The sequence below is a fragment of the Salminus brasiliensis genome, chromosome 8 (assembly GCF_030463535.1).
Source record: "Salminus brasiliensis chromosome 8, fSalBra1.hap2, whole genome shotgun sequence".
In the NCBI taxonomy this organism is placed as follows: Eukaryota; Metazoa; Chordata; class Actinopteri; order Characiformes; family Bryconidae; genus Salminus; species Salminus brasiliensis.
This window is the reverse complement of record NC_132885.1, coordinates 8,965,741-8,991,014: the sequence shown is the minus strand read 5'-3', so window position 1 is coordinate 8,991,014 and position 25,274 is coordinate 8,965,741. Positions and strand designations below refer to the sequence as shown.

General features: G+C 41.9%; 1 protein-coding gene across 1 annotated transcript in view; it reads right to left on the bottom strand.

Moving 5' to 3' along the window:
* LOC140560544 (coiled-coil domain-containing protein 148-like) overlaps nucleotides 1-25,274 on the bottom strand; it is a 97,026-nt gene that overhangs the window by 16,414 nt on the left and 55,338 nt on the right. The window contains exon 9 of the mRNA XM_072685020.1: nucleotides 17,731-17,937. Within this exon, the coding sequence (XP_072541121.1) occupies nucleotides 17,731-17,937 (207 nt within the window). The remainder of the gene's footprint in view (nucleotides 1-17,730; nucleotides 17,938-25,274) is intronic.

Genomic DNA, 25,274 nt, shown 5'->3' with positions numbered 1-25,274 from the left:
ACATTCTGGGGTTTTTAACAAGCCAGGTAAAGATCATAGCTATTTGAGTCTATTCAAGCCAAGGCCATGCCTTAGCATTATGCTTTGGGCAAGCTCTCTGCTGGTGAGACTCGTTAACAGAGGAAATCCCAGCTGTCTTAAAGCAATAAGCAATTAAGCAATTGAAAGAACACCAATCACACACTTAGAAATACTGCTCTAATCTCTGTCTATTTATCTAGATATGTGTCAGCACTAATTTGTGATACTTTGGTCTTAGGCCTCTTTGCAATAGCATGTAAGTCTCTGTGGCTGTGAACAATATATGTCCAAATGTTTGTGGACACCCCTTTTAATGAATGCATTCAGCTACTTTAGGTTGCGCCCATTGCTGACACAGATGTGCAAATGCACACACACAGCGTGTCTAGTCCCTGTAGAGAAGAATTGCCAATACAATAGGACTCTCTGGAGCAGATATATGTGAACCTATTGGCACCATGCTGCCTAATGCCAGGTGTGGGCTGGAGGGGTATAAAGCCCCTTAGGACTATGCTGTGGAGCAGTGGAACTGTGTTCTCTGAAATGATGGTGCGTTATCCAATACTTTTGGGATGAGCTGAGAGTTGGGTTCATTCCAAAACCCCCAAACTGTTACATAACAGTATTGATGTTGTATTGATGTTAAGGACTCATGTTTATGTCCCCAAAATGCACATAAAATGGTTAAACATACCAGCGACTTCAGGGCGAATATGGTGTTGCTGATACTGGAGAGCAGCTCATCGCCTCCAGACTCTAGTGCTAGTTACGGGAATATGGGTTACTAAACAAACCAGGCCTCATGACCGCAGCTTTTCCTGTATCAGTGTCCGCAGAAGGCGAGATTTAACTCAGCACATGATGAAGTGGAAGCCAAGTAAAAGCTGATGCTAGCTTTTACCAACTCGTCTTTCCATCATCTGCTCCTACAAAAGTAAACTAAACTACCTCAGCTGGACCAAACTGAAGCTGAACACACATCAGACGTGAAAGCACTGGCGTTTTCTTACCGGTAAGGCTGGAGAAACAGAAACCTGTGGAAGCGAGTGGAGGCAAGGCTAAAAACTAACTGGCTACAATCTCTTCAGCTTGCTGAAAGCACATCGCTCTTAGAGGACACAACGAAAGACCCGGGTATAATTACAGTGTGTTTGTTACAGTGTTAAAACTATGCTAAACATGTGGCTTTTGTGAGATTTGCTGATGCCATAAACCAGCCAGTCAATGCAGGGCTTATCGTATCTTTTCTCCATATAAGGAAACCCAGCATATTTCATTCTGAGGCAAAATAACAGGGTGGTAAATAGATTTGTAACACTGCATCTGGGCATTTTTCCTAATAAGAAATTTCTTTTTTAAAACCCATTCACACATTTTTTTGTTTTATGAGGATTGACCAGTGTTTTCCTATTTAATATTTGTTAAGTTTATGAACACAATGGGATCCATCATTCTGAAAGCAGATCTGTGAACAATTCTACTGAATTTGACCCAGACTTAGGGTTAGGACACATTTAACAAGAACAAGATCAAATGTAAGAAAATAAATGATGAATGAGGCCCAACGATACTAACTCTAGACGTCTAGGTTGTTCAGACACAACAGGTAGTTTCTCCTTCATTTGTTTTAATCCCACAATGAACGATCATGAGGCCCCTTGTTCTTTACAGAAAGCTTGAATATATCAAACACAGCCAGTGGTTCTTCTATTAAAGCTAGACTGGGTTCTCCAGCATGTCCACTGCAGTGCATGGTGCGTCAACCGTGTCTAGACATTAGAGACATGTGCCAGCTTGTGTGACTGTGGCGGAGCGCTTCTCCTTAACGGCGGTGGGAAGGAACAGACGCAGCAATCTGTTCTGCGGCTCTGATGAGCGACTCGGCCGCTTCGCACTTCCTCTGAGCAAAACCTCAATGTGTTCTCAGCAACAGCTTGCCATCAAACACACATTTTTCCGAAAGCGTTGGGGAATCTGCCACGGTCTACGGACCAGCGCGCTGACAGCCGCTCTGCGAGACGGGGGAAAACTTCCAGAACCAATTTCAGCTCCGTCTGAAGAAGAATAAGAGAAGAAAAAACTGCAGTCGCCGCAGTGCTAAATAAAACCCACATCAGCTGGGTATGTTAACAAAGAGCGATTCTTTAGATCAATAGTCATTTTTGCTGCAGCAATTGCTCATTTTTTTGGGATGCAGTTTTTTGTTACGTAACAGCAGCATCAAGAACAAGAAAAACTAACACTTAGAGAGAGAGAGAGAGAGAGAGAGAGAGAGAGAGAAGGGAGGGGGTAACTGGTCCCATAATTGCACCATCAATCAAGCTCCTCCCTGGCCCAGATAAGACAGCACAGTGCCAGGGGATGGGAACCAGAAAAAGGTAACACACACACACACACACACACACACACACACACACACACCTCCATCTCTCTCCCTGTCTCCACATTGCAAATAATCTAAAAGGCCAAACACGTTTAATTGCTTATTATAATTCCACTTATTCTAATCAGGTGTTCCTCTGAATCCCTATGTATTTGCCCAAGCAGTATTAGTCCTCTAGCGCTACACAACGCTGCTGCTTATTCCAGCTTCAGGTTTGGACACATCACTCTAATCGACACCTGATGACATGCTCACTTTGCAGAGTCAATATGTGAGTGCAAATGAACCCTGCTATGGACTCTTGGCTCATGGCTTATTATAATAAACAGGTGTTTTTGTATCCTTGTGTTTATTTTTCCAAAGCAGCAATAGTTCACCAAAGCTACAGCGGTGCTGGACACTACACACACTACACATGCAGTACACAGTTATATGGTCAGTGTAAAAACAGTAGTGTTAAATGTGACTCCCTCCAGTAGAGCTGGACTAACACTGAAAAACAGGACAGGAAGTCACCAAGCAGTTGCTAGGCTGTTGCTATGTGGCCAATAAAGTAAAAGCAAAAACTGTCATAATGGTGAAACTGTCTTAGCTAGGTGGATGCTATGGTGTTGTTAGGTGGTTGCTATGGTATCCCAGGAGGTTTCTATGATGTTGCTAGGTGTTTGCTATGGTATCCCAGTTGGTTGCTATAAGGGTTGCTAAGTGTTTGCTAGGTGGTTGCTATGATATCCCAGCTGGTTGCGATGGTGTTGCTAAATGATTGGTATGGTCTCCCCGGTGAGGGCTGTAGTCTTTACTAGATGGATGTGATAGTGTTGCAAGGTTGCAATTGCTATTGTATTTCAGGTAATTGCTATGGTGTTGCTTAGTGGTTGCTAGGGTGTTTCTAGGCAGTTGCTAAGTACTTGCTATGGTATCTCAGGTGGCTCCTATGGTGTCCTATGGAGGTGGTTGGTCAGGTTTTGGCAAGTGGTTGCTGTGATATGCCATGTAGTTGGGTGTTTTGGAGAGGACTACGAAGAAAAATGTGCAACTATAGTTATACACTATATGGCCAAATGTTTGTGGACACTCCTTCTAAGGAATGCATTCAACTACTTTAAGGTTCCTGACACAGATGTGCAAATGCACACACACACACAGTCAGTGTGTGGGGAAGTACTATTGGCACTATGCTTAATGCCAGGAATGAGCTAGAGGGGTAAAAAGCCCCTCAGTATTGAGCTGTGGAGCGGTGGAACGGTGTTCTCTGGAATGATGGTGGCGCTCCATCCAATACCTTTGGGATTAGTTGGGCAGTTGGAGATGAGATGAAGGGGTGATCAACCGATTTCTTGACCTCACTGATGCTCTTGTCACTGAGTACAATCAAATCCTCATAACAATGTTCCAAACTCTAGTAGAAGGTCTTCTTCCCTGGACAGTTGAGTCTCTCCAACAAAGGCAGGATAAACTCTTTTGAATATCCTTGAATTTGGAAAAAAAATGACTAAGCAGGTGTCCCAATACTTTTTTATCATATAGTGTACCATACACACATCATTCTACGTAGAATTTACGAATTTAACTTAATTTTGGGAGAAGGACCACACCCTTAACCCCTTCTTTTCTATGTCCTCATCCCCATTCACGCAAACTTCACGCCCACCTGAGACCTGATGTCTTACGTTATTTCTTCTGTCTTCTTTGTCTCTGTTTTTTATTAATTACTAATTATGTAAAGCTGCTTTGTGACGACAACAGTTGTAAAAAGCTATACAAATAAATCTGACTTGACTTGACCTTCCCTCCATCTCCTCCCTTATTTTTAGACCACCACTCCAACGGGACGGCCAGGCTTTACACGCAGGCCACAGTAAGCCGACCCGGACTCCAGCACCAAGCTGTTAGCAGCAGATCCTTTAAGTCCTGTAAGCTGGGAGAGCCGTAGGTGCCTCTGGCTCTGCCTTGTCCTTTCTTGAACCACTTGTGGTTGGTACTGAACACTGCATACCAGGAACACCCCATAAGACCTGCCTGATGTTCTGGAGAAGTTCTAAGCCAGTTGTCTAGCCATCACAATTTGGCTCAGATCCTTATGCTTGCCCCTTCTTTCCTGCTTTCAACCCAAAGGAACAAACACTTTAGTCTTGGTCTTTAGTAAAGCCAATGTTTTTAGAACCTTCTCTATGAAGGAAAGCCTCTTGTATGTCGTTCTTGCAAGAACCTTTTTTAAATGGTTCTTCAAAGCACAAAAAATGGTTCCACTGTTGTTCCAGGTTAAATAATTGCTTTCAAAACAGAGTCCTTTTTGCTGAGTTTAGTGGTGTGATTCTCACAATCAGATTATTGTTCAAAAACACTAAAATAAATGAATAATGAATGTGGCTGAATGACTGTGTAACCAGTTGTGGACTCCTGGTAAAACACTTCTAAGTCTGCCCTCCTGTTTCACACCCCCTAGTGTGGTCCACACTAGGAAATCTATACTATTCTTGACATATTCAATTTGCAAAGCCAATTTGTGAACGCAAATGCAGACTCACGGTAAAGTCACATATTCTTCACATCATGAACCCCCATAAAAATGAACTACGTTAGTACAAATAATAGGACTGTTATACCAAAATCAATAAAATGCAAGGTGTAAAAAATCATCTCTCGTGTGCTGTGGGCCGGTGCGGTCCTTTGTGTAAACTGCAACATGCAATACATTTCCAGATGCCATTTATAATTCATGTGGTTTAAGACTAAAAGGCCTCAGAGGAGCCGTAAGACCGAAATTGAAATCTCACACAGTTTCTGCTGCTGTTCTTTCACGTTCTGTATTGTTCTGCAGCATGGCTTTAAAAGCAGCATTAAAACCAGGCTGCTAATGAAATCTATATCTGCAAATGCCAGAATCCAATCTCAGCGACAGCGGGCTTTTCACACACAGTCGCACACGCACATACGCAAACAAACTGGAGTGTTTGCACTCCTCTGGTTGGGTCTACAGAGGCGTTTAATAAGCTTCCCTGTCACTCTAGAGAGAGAGAGAGAAAGAGAGAGAGAGAGAGAGAGAGAGAGAGAGAGAGAGAGAGAGAGAGAGAGAGAACAAAATGTGGCTTTAAAAACACATACAAGAAGAAGAAAAGGCCACATACTGTATAGAACACAAGACTAACACAACCCCGCAGACAGAGCGAGGGAAAGAGAGAGTATGAAAGGGAAAGAGTGAAGGCGAGTGACACTGTCACGTACGTCCTTCCTCATCGCTGTTATTCACATCTCACAAGCCTTCTACTACCAGCGACGGGCTGAGGGCTGAGATGCTCTGTTCCAAAGGAAAGGCTAGCTCTGCTCTTAAAAATGAAGGCTTCTCCTTAACCTTGAAGACCTCAACCTTTAATACATCTAAGAACTTATTTAGTACACGGAAAACAATCTGAACTGACTGAGCTATTCTTCTACGTCACAGAGGTGAGGAGAAGGTCTGGATCTATGGTCTGATGTTTGATAGAACCTCCACAGTGTTCAGGTTCTAAACCACTTGAATTTATAAATATTTGCCTTAACATTAACACCACCTGCCAATGACTGAGTAATGACTTGTGCTGCCACAACAGATCTGACTATTCGATGCATGAGCTCCACAAGACCTCTGAAGGCTTCCTGAGGTATCTGGCACCAAGCTGTTAGCAGCAGATCCTTTAAGTCCTGTAAGTTGGGAGACCCTTAGGTGCCTCTGCCTTGTCCTTTCTTGAACCACTTGTGGTTGGTACTGACCACTGCATACCAGGAACACCCCATAAGACCTGCCTGATGTTCTGGAGATGTTCTAAGCCAGTTGTCTAGCCGTCACAATTTGGCCCTTATCTAAGTGGCTCAGATCCTTATGCTTGCCCCTTCTTTCCTGCTTTCAACCCGAAATGGACAAACACTTTAGTCTTGGTCTTTAGTAAAGCCAATGTTTTTAGAACCTTCTCTATGAAGGAAAGCCTCTTGTATGTCGTTCTTGCAAGAACCTTTTTAAAATGGTTCTTTAAAGCACGAAAAATGGTTCCACTGTTGTTCCAGGTTAAATAATTGCTTTTAAAATGGTATGAGTCCTTTTTGCTGAGTATAGTTGTTGATTCTCACAATCAGATTACTTTTTAAAAACAATAAAAAAATAATGAATGTGGCTGAATGACTGGAATTTTACAGTTATGTGCCTTCTTCACATCTGGAAAATGACCTTAAGAATTAAAAAGATACTAATTTAATGTCAATTTAATTATTGAAAGCAATAATTGATCATATGCCATAAGGTATATGTAGATTGCATATTTACAAGCATGACTGTACCTGTCAGTGTACAGTAGAATTTACATATTTTGGGCAAATTGTTCCTTTACAGACCCATAAATTCAATTTTCTATGTTAGTGCTGGGCAATATGACCTCAGTATCCCAGTTAATTTAACATTTTACCTCAATTTCAATTCATCAATGCTTATGGAAGCTGTTCAAGCTCAGTTGACTTGGTGTTTGAGTTCTTCTCCATGTTCCTTTCATGTTGCAGACTGAATGGGGCGGAGCCTGGCGACCAAGCAGGTGGTGGTATGTTTTTAGGGGGACGGGACAGGATTTAAAGAAAATGTTTTAACAGAATTAACCGAAATACAGGGACGTCTGTAGAAACTGGTGGGGCTATTCTTTGGTATTAGAGGTTTGTGATAACACTTTCAGCCCGTTGGTGGGACATAGGCTGTTTAAGGGGTTAAGCAAATTAGAGGTTCAGAGGTTCTGAATGTTGGTTTTGATTAATTGTGATTAATTGCCCAGCCATCTACTCTATGTATTAACTAGTGTTTGGTACAAGCAATTTACTAGCTATTAAATTCAAGTTTAACATATAAACTACTAAATACTGTGTAACTATCTAGGGTAAAATAGGGAAAACACCCCGAAGCACCTCCAAATATTTTAGTACTGCCTTTTCACCTCAAATCACTGTCTGATACTTCCATTATTTCCAATTGGACTTATTGTAAGGAATGTCACAATCAAGTTCAGGAGATGGGTGGGGCCTGTTTGAAACTTTAATTCTGGCCACCAGTGTAATACTCTAACCTCATGACATACCAAATTCAAATTTCACTAAGCATCAATATTACTGGTTCAGTGGAACGGACACCTTTAGATCAAAGCATCATGGTTCATCTATACACCTCTAAAGTCAACCCCTCCAGTCAGAAGGCTTACACTACAACTTCCCCAACTTTGTTTCTTTCCTCTCTCAAGGCCTCGCTCCTGTCTGATAAACTTCACTCACATCAGCAGAGCTAATCCTTTAGCGCAGGGAGCCCCTCCACATCTCCGCCCACGGGACGTCTGCTGCCTATCTGACTTACAGAAACACTGCAGGTATTCAGAGCATCACTCTGGTGGCGCATTATGCACTACGTGATTTGCTTGCATTTTTATTATAGGCCCTGGCTTTTATAGTTCTGTGTAAAATACTTAAGCCACCCAGGAAAGAGGTTTAAAACTGTTTATCTGTGAAGTAAGCAAGTTTCTGCTTTTAACAACACTGCATAACATAACATCAGAATAAATGCAAATGAACATTAAATGAATATTTCAGTGCTTTTAACCTAATCTCTATCTGCTGCCGCTGTGGCATACAGGTGCTTACCACAGGCAGTTCTGTTTCCTTGTACTCAGATAGGAACAGAACACAATTTTACACCCCTTTTAATGAATGCTTTCAGCTACTTTTAAGTTGCATGCATTGCTGGCACAGATGTGCAAATGCACACACACACACACACCTTGTCTAGTGCCAGGCATGGGCTAGAGCTAGAGGTCCAACATTCTGACTTCAATAATGCTCTTGTTACGGAATGCAATCAAATCCTCAGCAATGCATTAAATTCTAGTAGTATTCCTTTCCTGGACAGTAGAGACAGTTACTCCAACATAAACAGGATACATTCTAGTTAATACCCCATTTCAGAAGAACCACTGTCCCAATACTTTTGTCTAAATAGTATATTTTTGGTGCAATCAGGCAATCAGATATTACCACAGAAAGCCTTTCCTTTTGTTAAAACCCCTTAACACTCCAAGGCTTATAACACACTAATGTGTATTACTCAGTAACTACTGGGACTGGCTATTCTGTGGTAATAAAAGTCTGTAATAACACTTTTGGCCCACAGGCGGACCAGCAAGCAAGGCTTATTACACACTAATGCTTATTATTCAGTAACTACAGGGAGCTCTGTGCAAACTGATGGTGCTATTCCTTGGTAATAGAAGTTTGTAGTAACACTTCAAGCCTACCGGCGGGCCATAGGCCCTTCACAATACACAAAACACAATCATGTATAAAATGCTCACCTTTGACTGAGTAGTCCAGAAAATGAGACTCAGTAACTGCCCATTGCCTTCTATTATAAGTGCTAACATGTTTCCATCTCTTTTCTAGGCATTTATGTAAAAACAGTGGTCTAGCCAGGATTACAGCTTGGGAAAATATCCGACCCTTAACATGGTTGTGAACCTTGTGACCTGCCTGGTCACTATAACAGTGCAAAGCACACCAGCTACACATTAAAGACACTGTTTACTGCTCTCTGGTCTGTTCACACCCCGGGGAAAGCCCTGGCTCTGTAAATGTGAAACAAACAAAGTGATTTGTACCAAGAAACACTACCCTATTCCAACAGGGGGCAATTGTGCCAGTGCAATGAATGGGCAAAGGGAAGGCCAAGGGTGAAAACATGTGAAAACAATGGTGAGGTGTCTGGACAGTGGTGGGACCTCAGAAAAAGCTCAGTGTTGTTTTGTCCCATTTGTGAATGTTTGTAATACATAATTTGCATAGCACCAGCACTTGTAGCAACAGTTTGCTAACCCCCAATGTGCATGAATTTGAAGGGTGGAGCTTCTGAAGGAGCACTGAAGGGAGGGGTGTTACCATATCGACAGTCGTTCCCCAGAATCATACACAGCACCTTTGATTAACCAGAGTCCTGCCTTCTATATATCCAGATAGAGTTTGCTAGCTAGGCCAGCAGTAGTTCATGGTAGGAACTAGCATAGCTTAGCTACATTCTCACAGTCTACAGGGATAGTGGAGCAGGGTAATGCTGTGTTTATGTTGCAATTGAATTAAGCCTTATTCTGTGCCCCACTGCGGAACTGGTGTAAAACAGTGACGGTACACAATTACTGAAGGCGTACAGCTGTGTAAACTTTGCCATACTAACAAAGGGCTTCTGCAAACAGATGATCACAAGAGAGCAGGCAAGCACTTATTTGATGGAAGTGGAAAAGGAAAGGTTTAGGGTGTAAGACAATGCTGTGCCTTGAGCTTCATTCTGTGTTGTAAGAATGTAAGTTAAATAACAGCACATAGAAATCTAGAAAGGGCCTAGTTTCTAGGTGGTGTGGAGGCCGCCCAGGCCCCTGTAATAACGATACCACTGCACTAAAGATGGAGAAGAAAATAGATTAGTTTGATAAATTCTGGAATTTTCTAGGACTGATAATACAAAAAGTGAGTGATAATCTGTTGCAGGACATGTTTCATAATCCCAAGATAATGTATGAATTTGCTGGATTTCAGAGGGCCTGGTACACCCTTGAAAAGTATCCCATCCATCAAATGTGAACTACAAGGAGGAGAGATTTCAAAAGGGTTAAAATACTGCAGAAATGAAAATGACCATTTATCATATCACTGTACTTTATCATTTATTTATTAGTGTTTTCCAAGCCAACATACAGTTACCGTTAAGATAAACAGCCTTAACAATTAAGGCTTAACAACAAGCGGCCAAAAACCTGTACTGTACAGTACTGCATATGTGAAGACTGTTGAGGCATGTGTATTGTTTTGCATCTAGGTGGAAGTGATAGATGAGTTTTCCTTATTGAGATCCATCACACACTGCCTACTGCTGTTGCCTCACCATCTGAGAGGGATCAAAGCAGTACAATTACCACAACTCTGGGAATAATGTTTGCCCCTCAAGAAACACACTAATGTGCGTTTAATTGTAATTCATTTGTAACTATTAGATGCTCTCATTTGTAACCAGCAAGATAAGACAGACAACAAGTGTTTACTGAGAGAACCTGAATATGATTATACAGCAGGTTTAGTTATTGGAATTTCTGAATGGTGTTTGTACATATACCTAAACAGGCAGTCTCTGGTCGTTTTCACACACTCTAGATGTAGCTAACACTATGAGGATCACAGTGTACATGAATGAACAACTCAGTGCTCAGTTTAAAATCACTGTGAGAAAGACTAGCTTCCTGATGTCTGCAGTGACTACAGGTTACACTGAAAACGTAATAGAAACGAAAAATAAAGCGGCAGAAAATCATTGATAAGGAAATGTTACCAGTTTCTTTTCCAAAATGAGGTCCAGAAGTACCTCTTACTTTGTTGTGTTTCACTTTGTTGAGTTAATAAAATTCGTACACATAGCACTGAAGTGCACTCTGAGAAGTTTCTAACATTTGCATGAGCTCCTATTGGATATTCTGTACATATTTTACAATACACAGGTAGCTCGTCTCCACTGGTTGCCAAATACACACAACCCAGACTGTCATGCCCTGAAAGAAGAATTGAGTGGCGCCACAGCATTCTGCTTTTCTCCGTTATGGAGCTTCTAAAAAAGGAACTAATGGATGGAAACTCCAGCAGAAACTGTATAATTTTAACCTTCTACACACTACAGTTACGCTTAGGGTTTGGGTTAGGTTAAATTTAGGTTATGGATATGGTTATGGTTGGGATTAGTGCCAATGTTTAGGTTATGGTTAAAGTTAGGGTTAGATTAAGTCTATGTTATGGTTAAGTGTTAGGGTTAGGTTAAGTTTAGAATATGGTTAAGAAAATAATTAGGACTAGGTTAAATTTAGGGTATGGTTAAGAAAAGAATTAGGACTAGGTTCAATTTAGGGTATGGTTAAGACAAGAGTTAGGACTAGTTTAAATTTAGGGTATGGTTAAGGTTAGGTTATGGTTAAGTGTTAGGGTTAGGTCAGGTTTAGGTTATGGTTGAGACAAGAGTTAGGACTAGGTTAAATGTAGGGTATGGTTAAGGTTAGGTTATTGTTAAGTGTTAGGGTTAGGGTTAGGTTAGGTTTAGGTTATGGTTGAGATAAGAGTTAGGACTAGGTTAAATTTAGGGTATGGTTAAGGTTAGGTTATGGTTAAGTGTTAGGGTTATGGTTAGGTTAGGTTAACATTTAGGTTATTGTTAAGTTTATGGTTAGGATTAAGGCATGGGTTTGGTTAGGTTTAGGTTATGGTTAAGGACCAGGTTAGGATAAGAGTTAGGGTTAGGTTAAGTTTGGGTTATAGTTTAGGTTATGGCTAAGATTATGGTAAGGGTTAGGTTAAGTTTAGGTTATGGTTAAGGTTAGAGTGAGTATTATGATATGGTAAGATTCAGTTTAAGTTATAGTTAAGGTTAGGGTTAAGATTATGGTAAGGGTTAGGTTAGGTTTAGGTTATAGTTAGGGTTAGGGTTAAGATCATGGTAAGGGTTAGGTTAAGTTTAGGTTATAGTTAGGGTTAGGGTTAAGATCATGGTAAGGGTTAGGTTAAGTTTAGGTTATAGTTAAGGTCAGGGTTAAGATCATGGTAAGGGTTAGGTTAAGTTTAGGTTATAGTTAGGGTTAGGGTTAAGATCATGGTAAGGGTTAGGTTAAGTTTAGGTTATAGTTAGGGTTAGGTTTAAGATCATAATATGGGTTAGGTTAAGTTTAGGTTATAGTTAAGGTCAGGGTTAAGATCATGGTAAGGGTTAGGTTAAGTTTAGGTTATAGTTAAGGTTAGGGTTAAGATCATGGTAAGGGTTAGGTTAAGTTTAGGTTATAGTTAGGGTTAGGGTTAGGATCATGGTTGGTAAGGATACGTTTAGGTTATAGTTAAGGTTAGGGTTAAGATCATGGTAAGGGTTAGGTTAAGTTTAGGTTATAGTTAGGGTTAGGGTTAGGATTATGGTAAGGGTTAGGTTAAGTTTAGGTTATAGTTAAGGTCAGGGTTAAGATCATGGTTGGTAAGGATACGTTTAGGTTATAGTTAAGGTTAGGGTTAAGATCATGGTAAGGGTTAGGTTAAGTTTAGGTTATGGTTAAGTTTAGGGTTAAGATTATGGTAAGGGTTAGGTTAAGTTTAGGTTATAGTTAGGGTTAGGGTTAAGATTATGATTGTTAAGGTTATATTTAGGTCATAGTTAAGGTTAGGGTTACGATCATGGTAAGGGTTAGGTTAAGTTTAGGTTATAGTTAAGGTTAGGGTTAAGATTATGGTAAGGGTTAGGTTAAGTTTAGGTTATAGTTAGGGTTAGGGTTAAGATCATGGTAAGGGTTAGGTTAAGTTTAGGTTATAGTTATGGTTAGGGTTAAGATCATGGTAAGGGTAAGGTTATGTTTAGGTTATAGTTAGGGTTAGGGTTAAGATTATGGTATGGTAAGGTTAAGTTTAGGTTATGGTTAAGATAAAAGTTAGATTAAATTTAAGTTAGGGTTAGACTTAGGTTTAGGTGTAGTAGGTGGTGTTTAGGGTGAGGTGTAAGTTGAGGTAATAAAACTACACTGGTTGATTTGTACCATTCTCTGTTTACATTGTGTGATGTTGTGTGTCTGGGTTGCATCACTAATTAATGTATAAGCACAACTGACCAACTATATTTAGTACACATTGTACAAATCCTGAAATGATCTTTTAGTCAGAAATGTATGGACCCCTCTTGACTTTATGCTGCACTACCACCATGAAACACTGCCCTTACATTACAGCATTTTTAATATGAAAAACCATTGAAATTGATTAACACAGTTCTTGTGAAGTGTCATGGTTCTTTATTGAACCACTGCCTTCAAAAACATGAGGGGTCAAGAGCATGGCAGCAGACCTCTTAACCAAACACATATCTTCTGTCCACTCAAAGCATCTGTCCATCACCTCATTGCCTCTACACTGCTACTGATGCCTAAAACAAGCACTTATTATCCCCCCATCAGCCAGCACAGCTGTGCTGAAAATGAGCTGCTGTAACCATGGCAATGCGACAAATAAATAAACAAGGGTGAGGGAACATCACATCAGCATCTAAATTTCGAAATAAGGTCACAATCTAAAACGCCACAGTACTGTGTTCCTCATACGGGTTTCCAAACAGAAGGTTAGTTGGACCAACAGGTCTTACTCCCAGCTCAAAACCATTGTGTTAGGAAGCCTGACCCATTACATAAATTAATAAATATTGAAGCATCATTTGATTAAAGACTTCTTCACAGTGGTGGTTCTATATTTAACTTTAAAAAGGGTTCCAGGGTTTCAAGTGGTCCAGTGGACTAAGGTGCTGCCACTATGATTTGAGGATCGCTGCGAGGTTCGAATCCTGGGTCATCAGCAGCCAGAGTCTGAGAGAGCACAATTGGCCCTTGCATGTTGGTTAGCACAGGCGTCTAGTAGCATGGTCAACTGTTGTATCTGATCTGGAGAGCTGTGTTTTCCTATTGATTGGAAGCTAGCGACCTACCTAGCGCTGCAGCATCAGAAAGAGTTGGTGGCAGGTTTTACATGTGTTGGAGGAGACATGCTAGTGTTGGGGGGATTGGGTGATTAGCATTTGAAATTGGGTGTAAACATGGAGTAAAAAATAGAAATAGATAAATAGGTTCCACCATTATAATTACAAGTCAAAGGACCCATTTCTAGTGCTATATAAACCCCTTCTTGTTTTGCATGCAAGCTTCGCAGAATTTCAGTGTGCAAGTCATTTGCGTTTTATGGTCCCAGTCCAAGGTTAACACACTGTTTGTCTTTCTGTGCAAGATGAGCCACCATATTGCGAGTGGAAGCTGCAGACGCCACAGTTACAGCAGATGGTCCTACATCTTTATCCACTTCAGCCTCAGTTAAAAGCTGTCTGGGAGGCTGGGATTCGCACTCTGAAATCATAATGATTGATTGTGCTCTTAACAACGCTTTCTGGAGTAATGTTACATAACCCAGGTGCAGTAAAACATGGCCCCATCTGGAGGAAAGAGCCTGTGCCGACAGTTTCACTCCATCTCTCTGCCATCTTGGAACGAAGTGTCACCTTTGATCGGCCTGCCTAATTCACAAACGGGAATGACTGTTGAGCCTAAATCAGAAACCTATCGCCTGGGACCAGAAGGCCTGGGACATATGACGGTGTTAAAGCAACATTTTGGTGGGAAGACCTATTTGGAGTTTGAGGCCTGCAGCTTTTTCTCTGCAGCTACAAGGCTAATGTATCTAACAAGTAACGGAAGTATCTGCCTTGCAGCTTAAACAATATAGAGCTCCGTAACCTCCAACAGACTTGCTTATAAGGTCTATCTTGAAGCTTCCTTTAGGACAATACTTCTGTTTAGGCTACTCTACTGATTCTAATTCCTTAAGTCATAATCTCTGATCATCTCATGCTATCTGAAGTTGCTGGCTGTTACAGTTTCATGGTGTTTTTCAGCTGTTGCCCTTATAAGTTTGCAGTCTGCCAATACTCCAGGCCGATCCCGTACTGTAGTAGCTGAAATTTGTGAGATGACCCCTTGGAGGGCGTGATTAGTGATCCTATGTAAGTGGACCACTTTACATAGTATCAGTAACACATCAGCAACCTACCAGTGCAGAAGCTGCAGTAAAGGATCGCAATACATTGAGATAAATACCTTGAGGATGTTCTGTTGATGCATTACCGACATTACCCAAAACCTAACCTTAACCCTGGACCTAATTCTAACCTTAACTTCAATTCAAAGCCTAATCCTAACTGTCATCCTGACCATAACCCTAACCCTAACTGTCCAAAAACTAAAGCTGAAAGATCTCTGCCTGGAGGAGTAGGAAAAAGCTTCTCCCAGTCAATGTCAGAGACTTTGTAGATGGTCAAATTGAGGTTATTTCAGCCAAAGGGGAAAACACCAGCTATTAGGGCACAGGATGTACTGACTTTTTTCTTACAAGAAAATGTACACTGTACACTACCTGCTGTTCCACTAGCAGGACAGAAGTCAATTTTTAATGAATATAATCAAATGAAATAACTTTGATCTGTGGCGGAAAACACAGTTTTCCCTTCAAATATATTCTGAAAGAAAGCAGAGTTTAACTGAGGAATTCCAAACCGGGAGCTGACTACAAAAAACAGCAGTGTGTAGTATTGACATCTGTGGGTTAAAGGGTATCCTTCACTGTTTGCCCCCCAAAACACACAGAAGAAAGACCTCATTATGTATGTGTATGTGCTGGTGTGTGTAATGTGTGTGTTTAAGAACAATGACACTGCCAACTACAGCCAGTGTAAGCACAGCTGTTTCTTGATTAATGAAGTTGGGGGGGGGGGGGGGGGAGTGAGAGAGCAAGAGAGAGAGGGAGGGAAAGGGAGAGAGATGATGATGACGATGATGACAGGATTTTTTTTCTAATGAATAGATGAATGGCTGTTGATTAGTTGGAGAGAACAGCAAGAGCTGCTGGGGAAAACGTGACAGCTGGAGAGAAGGATGATGAGAGACAGAGAGAGAGAGAGAGAGAGAGAGAGAGGAAGAGAGAGAGAGAGAGAGTTAAAGACAGGGGGAAAGACACAAAGCCTTTTCTTTGAATTGACATAGTGGCAGCACATCTATCTTGTGGTGAGCTGTGTGTGCTGTCTTGGCCTGATAAAGCTTGCCCTGCTTCCACACAATCTGTCCACAGCATAGGAGAGAGGCCAACCTCCATCAAACACACACACACACACACACACACACACACACACACACACACAAAACCAGAGACTGGCATCACTGGTGCAGCAAACAAACACACACACACACACACACACACACACACACACACACACACCAGCAGCAATCAACACATCACCCAGCAGCCTCTGTTCATTACAGCTTACATCCATCAGTAATCTCCTCAGCAGTCCAACACTTCATTTTTGTCTTCCATGTTTCACCCAAATTAGATCAGGGATTAGAAGCGGTGCAGGGAATGGAAACGGAGACTGAAAACTAGTCAAATTAATCAAAAACAGAAAATCAAACTGGAACACTTTTAAAAAGCAGGTCATAATTTATCTATAAGTTATCTATGAACACTATTATCCCTAATTCTGTTCATCTGATCTCATTACATTGTGTTTATGGCACTCTTTTACTCTACACTTCTCCTTCAGCAGGGCCACATTATATGAAGAAGGCTATCTGATGGTAGTATATATTATATTAGCTAGTTAATGTTAATTAGGTTAATGGTAACCATTTCTTTTCTTTTTACAGCTGCATACATGTGTGCGGGGGTGCCGTAATTTTGGAGAGGGGAGTTTTCTAAGGACCTGTGACTCACAGGGGCCCTAAAAGTGCATTAATTAAGCAGAATTGTCAGAGTTGTGGAGCCCAGTGTAATGTCTTTTCATGGGGGGGCCAAATTCCCTGGCAGAGGCTGTACATGTGTGTGTAGGTATTTGAAGTCATGCCAACTTAAATGGCTGCGGTAACTCATTACAGAGCATTTTCACTTCTGCATTTCAGTTTGGTCAACAATACATATTGAGCTGAGTCTCAAACACATTAGTAAATGAGCTGCAGCTGAAATTGCTTCAATTGTGCATCATAGAAGGGGGGGGGGTCAGGCTTTCTATTTACAGGGTGTACTCACACTAGGCTATCGGTATCGTGCAAGAGCACATTTCTCACACAAAGCTTGGTTCGTTTGACTAGCGTGATTGCTCTGTACCATGCTTTAATTCAGTCTAGTGAACTGTGCCTGGGCTCATCTGCCTCCGTAGTTGTGCAGTATGATTAACAGAAAATCGCTGTGTTGTATATCTGATAAATCTGTGCCTCAGCGCATCCAAAAACAACTCCAAATAAACATCAGAGTAAATAAAATATGCAAAGTTGAAGATCTGTGCATGTACAGTCCAAAACGGGCAGGCGATCAGGTATGCAGATCAGGTAGCGACACATTTCTTCAACCTAAAAAAAGCCACATCGTGATATTGTTAGTGAGCTCGGGCCCGGGACATTAAGCACAGCGTGAGCGCAGGCCAGCGGGGGAGTGGGGATGTGGGACAATTATGCTTTGGCACAGTACAAGGCAACCGGGCCCTGACCATGACTCCTGTCCGTGGAGGGCTGTGGTGTTGATGGGATTGAAACTTTTGACCTCCTGTCTCCTGACAAGATTATAAGTTCAAATCCCAGTAAAGGCTCAGTCAACCATTTTGGGAACATCATGTGGTGGAGATGTTCTAAGGCTGGGTATGGTTGGTGGTACAGTATTTTGTTGGTGAGAGTTATTTGTGTGTGTGTTACCTTGTGTTTAAGCACAGCACAGATGTGCTGTTGGTGTGCGCGGTGTTTCTGCAGGTTCAGCTGTTCTGTGTGTTCGACTCTGGCCTCCTCTAGCACCTCCAGAGCATGAAGCAGCAATGCAGTCCAGTCCCTGCTCCAGCACTCCATCAGACGCCTCTCACGCTCCACACTGAAACTGTACCAGTCCCAGCTCCGCCCGTGTGCAGTCTGGAACAACACACACACACACACACGTCATATAGTACATTCTCCATGTAGTACATTTAATGCTATTTAATGCTCGTTCCTTATATCATAGAACTCTTGAAGACAGAAGGGCCAACAGGTCCTTAATCTGAACCTTAATCTGAACAAATACGTGCACCTTTAAATCTATGTACACTATATGGACAAAAGTATTGGGACACCTGCTCATTCATTGTTTTTGTTCTTCAAAAAGAGCATTAATAAGGTCAGGATGTTAGCTGATCACCACCCAACCTCATGTCCAGATTCCAACAAAATATTTGATGGACCACCATCCATCATTCCAGAGAACACAGTTCCACTGCTGCACAGCTTAATGCTGGGGGGCTTTGTACCCCTCTAGTCCACACCTGACATTAGACATGGTGCCAATAGGTTCATGTTTATCTATTCCAGATAGTCCTATTCTATAGGCAGTACTTCTCTACAGGGACTACACCAATGTCAGAAGGAACAGGTTCTCCATCTATATACAATCATATGTTGTTTATAATGAAGAACCCTGAGGACGGCAGAAACAACAGATTCCCTATCTATTTATAATCAGTTGCTTTTAGTGAAGAACCCCAAAGGAGAGTAGAAATATCAGGTGCCCCATCTGTATATAAGCAGCTGTTTTACTAAAGAATCCTTAAAGACAGTGGGGACAAGAGCAACAGGTTCTCCACCTATATATAACCAGTTGATTTTACTGTAGAACCCTTAAGGACAGCAGATGCAACAGGTTCTTCATCAAGAAGGACCCCTGAAGAAATCTGAACCGGGTTCAACAGGTTCTCCATCTATATATTAACAGTTGCTTTCACTAAAAAAATCCATTGAAGACACCACAATCAACAAGTTCTCCACCTACATATAACCATATAACTAGTTGCTTTTCGATAGAACCCGTATGGACAGCAATAAGAACAGGTTCTCCATCTATATATTAAAATTTGCTTTTGCTAAAAACCCTTGAAGACACCACAATCAACAGGTTCGCCATCTATACATAACCAATTGTTTTTACTGTAAAGCCCTTAAAGACAACAGAAACAGGTTCTCCACCTGCATATAACCAGTTGCTTTTATGGTAGAACCCTTATGGGCAGCTGAAACAACAGGTTCTCCATCTACATATAACCAGTTGCTTTTCCTGTAGAACTGCAAAAAAGCAGCACAGAAAGAGATGTCCCACCACTCCAAAGATCAACTCGAAGTGACATTACTGCATACTGGTGAGTAAGGGCTCATCCAAACGATGGCCCCATTATTATTAGTCAGGAGGACACTGTAGGAGGACTCCTGTCATGAAGAAGAACTGCAGTCTATAGGGAAGGCTGTATGGTAGATGAGAGAAAGAACTGGTGTAGACGTGCAGGAGAAAATACATTAATGCTCTTCTCATACAGTTAAACAGAGTGGTAGCACAGAAGTAAAGTGAAGGAAGAAGTGTATTAGGTCTATTCAAAGAAATGAAGGCCAGGAGGCAGGAGTGAAGTGGAGAAGGCAATAGAGAAGATGGTAAAAGGCTTTAGAGAAGAAGTGAATTAGAGAAGGCAGGAATGTGATAAATCGAGAAGGAGAAGTGTAACTGTAGATGTGTAGGTCTCATGCAGAACTGGAGAAGGCATGTGTGTAGAGCAATGTGTGTAAAGCAGTGTGTGTAGAGCAGTGTGTGGGGAGCAGTGTGTGGGGAGCAGCGGTTGTGATGAACGCATTAGTACAGATGTGAAGAAGGTATTAGTGTACCTTGTGTTGAAGGCAAGTCAGATATTATGCATCTGCTTAGCTAAATTGAAGGGGAGTTAGCTGGCAGGAGAGCGGCAGTAAAACACCTTCATGCAGCGAGCAGAATTGGGCAGGAATATCCCTGAGAGGCTCAAGCAGGTCCATCACCTTGTCTTTTTGTCAGGAGGTTTCAGAGTCATTCATAAAAAAAGCTTATAGTTTGTGAGAGTGTGCCTGTTTATCTGACTGAATGAGTCTAATAGAGAAGCGTCTTTCTTTGTGGGTGTGTTTGTTGTGTGTGTGTGTGTGTGTGTGTGTGCAGATAGAGCCCAATATCCCTGAGTGAGATGAGTCACGTATTGGTATGGAAAATGAGAAGTCCCTGTAGCCAGTGAAATAAATGGACCTCTGTTCATTCATGAACATGCTGGGGACCATCAGCAGTGTCTGCTCTGTTAAACCTCAATGAAAGTTAGTGGGGGCTTCAATGGGTGCAGCTTTACTATCAAGCGGGGGACCACAAGGGGGCACTGTAACATGGGCAGCCCATCGGTTGCTCACATTATGCTGTGCTCACATTAAGCACTGTGCTCCAGTAAATGTTTAATATACCAGTCCAGTAGAAGTCAAAAGTTTGGACACTCCTGGTTAAATGTGTGCTGACTATCGTCCTAAAAACATCTGCTAGATCTGAATGCTAGGATGAGCACATTTATGCTTTTCAAAAAAGAGGACACTGGGGATACACAGGCATCCACTGTAGTTGGGATGTTGTGGCTGGGGGGGGGTTTTAGGACCATGGCAATGTGTAAGTGTGATGGTGGAAAGGCCTACCCCCCCCACACACACACACACACACACACAATAACCTGCCTAAAGCTGCCAGCACAAAACAGGTGTTTTAAGATATCGCGCCTTTAGGGAGTCCTTTAATTGGTCTTTTGGATTTGACTGAGGTTTGCTCAGACCTGAGATCTCTGTGCCATGCATGACGAAACGGAATGCCTCCCTGAGCGCCTCCATATTTTAGAAAAGCCACAAAAAATGGAATATTGTGATTCACAGAGGATTAATATAACCTGGGGTTATTTTCGCAGCTCGTTTTACAGAAGGTAAAAGGCCCCTAAATCTTCACTGATGAGAGAGAATGCAGTCTGTAAAAATGACTGACATGCTGAATTTGGACGGGTCTAAAATCACTGAGAAACTCAGTGTTACAATAACTAGTCACTTACATTACCCCACCTCCCCATCTAAAACTAATCCCATCCAAATAGGGCTTAAGTTAACCTAGCTAGCAGACTAAACACCACAGTACAGTCCATTTGTCATGTTACTGAGGCTCAAATAACACATCTTAATACGATAAAGCTTCATAATTGAAAGCACAAAGTCGAGTTAATGGCCTTATGTATTCTTTGGAGCAGGTTAAAAGGTGACTGTAGCAAGGAAAAACTCCCTCAGAGCAAAAGGAAGAAACCCTGAGAGTAACCACACAAGTCCAGCAGGGCACCCATCCACCTTCAGCTGACACCAGAATGGTGCATTTCCTCTTTTATGAATAAAATTGGTCCATTCCACAGCATCATTAAATTCAAGATGACATGTGACTATAAGCTTCACACCCCTGATTTGGGGCAGCCTCAGCTCAGCATGGGCGGGCAGCTGTGGATGTGTTTAAAAAGAGCTTGTTTCCCCTCAAGGCCTTTCATTTAGCCACATTCACTCAAACCGTTCAACTCTAATTATTTTCCAAAGAGGGTGATTAGGCTGGAAACGCAGCTCGGGCCTTTAAAGAGTGTCATTGTCAACAATTCATTTGATGCAGCCATTTCTCCCTTTTTTAATTAATAAGGACAGAGAGGACCAGAAAAGCAGGGGGAATCAAAGCAGGGAAAGAGCGCGAGAGAGTGCGCGCGAGAGAGGGGGGCTTATTGCCGTTTTTCATTCCTTTAACACGCTTTCAAGATGTGAGAGAACTGAGAGACAGAGAGAGAGTGTTCTTCGCTCTTTCAGCCGCAGGTAAATTGGGCTCAGAGTGTTTTATAGGGGAACGTTTTCTCACTTCAAAGTCCAGAATGGGCAGAGGTTCACAGGCAGACTGAGCAATGCTGCCCACCTGCGCTGTTTTATAGCCTGAGCTTTGTAATCCTGAGGTGGTCGCCCCACTAAAACCAGGCTTTTAAAGCCACAGGCAATAGAAAACAATAAAAGACAGAAAACAGTCTGCAGCTAATCCGCAGTGATGCAACTGTGACACAAACAGAAGCTGTACTCATGCAAAGTGCGTGTCAGAAATTTGGGGACACCCAACTTTATGAAACGACTAATTCACGGCCAACAACTACAATCAGTAAAGCTCAGAACTGGTTCTGATTGGTGAAAAGAGATGGATTGGATGAACATCTAACATGACCTATAGGGATGTTCCGATCAGGTTATTTTGACCCCTAATCTGACCTGAGTCTCTTAATGCTGAGTCGATGCTCATTGATACTGATCAGATCTTTGCCACACAGTTCAGCCAAAGAAAGAGCCGCTCGGTACACAACGAGAAACGCTGGCAAAACATCAACAGACGAAGAAGGTAAAGACAAACAAGCGATGAGAATCAGAATTCAGATGATGTGGATGTTGGATCTGTTTGGGATTGGTTGGCTGTGAGCATCTGACAGTGACGTGACTGTCAATAAAACCATGGGTTGTGTCGTTTGTGGAGTCGGCAGAAACCAGAAGTGTGACAGCAGCTTAGGTCTTTGCAAAAACTCAAAAACTGCAGGGTCGCGAGTTTGAATACCAAGCCATGCTGCTTTACAATCAGTAGCCAGAGTCTAGGGGAGCACAATTGTCCGTGCTCTCTCTGGGTGGGTAGATTGGGCTTTCTCCCCTCATCACTCTTAAAGCGATGCTGGCCAGCACAGGTGTCTATTAGCTGGTGCAGTGGAGCTGGTCTGGCACTTTCCCTCCAAGCGTGTCGGCTACCGGTGATTCCACTCTGGCAGCAGTTAGAAAAGAGGCAGTGGCCGGCTTTGCATGAATTGAAGGAGACAAGTTCTTACCTCCGGGTGTCAGAAGCATTGCTAGTGCTAGGGCGAGCTACGAATGGGTGGGTAAATTGGCAGTACTAGAAAAATCATAATACAATATAAAATGAATATAATATAAAATAATATATTTTACAGCAAATAACAGGTTTTCTGGGGGGCTGAAGGCACCGTCACCCACCAAATAACTGGTAATGCCAATTCTGAAAGGATTCCAAACACATGATTTTTGTTCCCACTATATCGTCAATTCTTCAGAACATTTCTTTCCATCTGCCTTTTTTTTCATCAATAAAACATCTTTCTCATCTCTTCCCAGTTTAGAAAAAACTAATTTTTTCAATATGTATTGATGTTTTTTCTGAATCAAATATTTCCATCAAATATTTTATTAAAGAGATTAAAGAGAAATCTTAAATACAGTGTGAAAGCACCAGTGTGCTTTTACCTTCTCCTATCTGTGAGTTCCATGTTTCTTTGTGTGTTTAATGAACCACACACATTACACCAAGCTCCTCCAACTCAGCGACTGTGTAGTCTGCACATACAGTATGCTAATTCCATTTGATTAATTGATTTCTATGCTAATAGCGAGCTTCCTTATCTCGCTTCGTGGCGGAAAAGATCACTGCTCTGCTCGGAGAAGCCATTGCTCATCGGGGGACTCATCGGATGTTGAGAGTCGGTGAAAAGACATTTGTTAGAACACATCACGGTTCGCGCCTCTACTGTACGCTAGTGTGAAGGAGAACAACATAAAGCGATTAGTGCCACGCTTGGACAACAACCTCTGCTTAATATGACTAACGACTACCGAGGAAATATGGTCATTTGTAAAAGGCGTACTGTGATTGGTGAGTATGTGTGTGTAAAGCTGTTTGCAATGAACCAATCAAACCAATCTATTTAAATAGCTCAACACAAGTAGTTTTTCCAAATTCAACACAAAATAACACTTTTAATGATGACTGCAGTCTCAGAATTACTCAATCCCTGTATGATCTTCTGCTGTTATGACCTGCAGCAAACGCTGCATAGCCAGACACCAGCTTCTGGCAGCGTTCCTCATGGGCAGTGGCCTCAAGTTCAGCAATATTCTTGGGTTTGCTGCCGCAACCGCCTTCTTCCAATCCCATCAAAGATTACATATGTGGTTTAAATCAGACGACTGTGGCGGCCTCTACAGAATCCTCCATGACTTCTTCTGAAACCAAGCCTTAATAGACTTAGAGGTATGCTTGAGATAACTGTCCTGTTGGAAGGTGCAATGACGCCCAAGGCAATGTGTTTTCTTCTAGAATTTCCTGATACTTGATTGAATCCATCTCGCCTCCATACACTGCAAGTTTCCAGGGCCAGAAGAAAAAAAAAGCAGGCCCAGAACACCACAGAGCCTTATTTCTGGCTCTACCTTTTTTAGCACATGCTTTATTCTTAATCTTTCAGACATAATGTTGATCCATAGACCCAAAAAGTTCCAGTTGTTTCAGAGAAAAATGGATGTTTGGGATTCTGTTCTGTGGAGCAATTAAACAAATCCTTCCAGGCATGCTTGGATCAGTGGTATGTTATTCTTTTTTTTTTTTTTTGGAGATACCAGTTTTTTTGCATGATTGCGACAATATGTGTGTGTGACAAGTTTCAGGAAGCCACTGCCCATGAGGAATGCACTAAGATTCCTCAGAAATGCTGCCCAAAGCTGGTGTCTGGCTATGCATCACATTTGCAGCAGGTTATTATAGCTAAAGGGAGCTCTAGTGAAGTACTGAAGATGCTGGTCATGAGAGGGGTTAAATAATTCTGAGACTGCAGTTGTCATTAATAGTCGCAGTTTGTGAAAACATTTGTTTTATCAGTTGGGTTGAGTGATTAACACTGTTTTGTTTGATTGCTTTATTGCCAACAGCTGAAGGTTTGTAAATTGTGCTAATACACTTCACTTACAATGAGGGTCCAATAATGTCGACTGCAGCTGAATATATGAGACATACTATTATTACATATAGAAACATATTTATATAATACACATATACTATTATTTCATGTTCTGACAACTATACTGTGTGTGTGTGTTTGTGTGTGTGTGTATGTGTTTGTGTGTGTGTGTGTGTGCGTGAGTTTTTAGGATTTAAGTTGTCATGCACAAGAAAGCAGACATATAGGATGCAGTACTGAGGCCAATCTGAACCACTCATCTCTGGAGGTTAGGAAAGTGTGTGTGTGTGTCTGCACGAGTGTGTGTGTCCTGCCCATGGGTGCAGCACCCAGCTGGAACCGACAGGACGACAGGTCTCCAAGAACAAGCAAGGCACCCTGGCGGTTGTCATGGTGATACAGATGGAGGTTGCAGCGAACAGGCGATGGCGTGTGTGTGGGCGTGTGTGTGTGTGTCCAAGGGTGAGACATGTCCACAGAGGGTGACACTGCACATCCTGTGTCCTGCCAAGCACATAATTCACTGAGTCTCTGCTGCTGCATCTCAGGACTGATCAGAATGTGTGTGTGTGCATGCACATGTGTGTGTGTGTATGTGTGTGTGTGTGT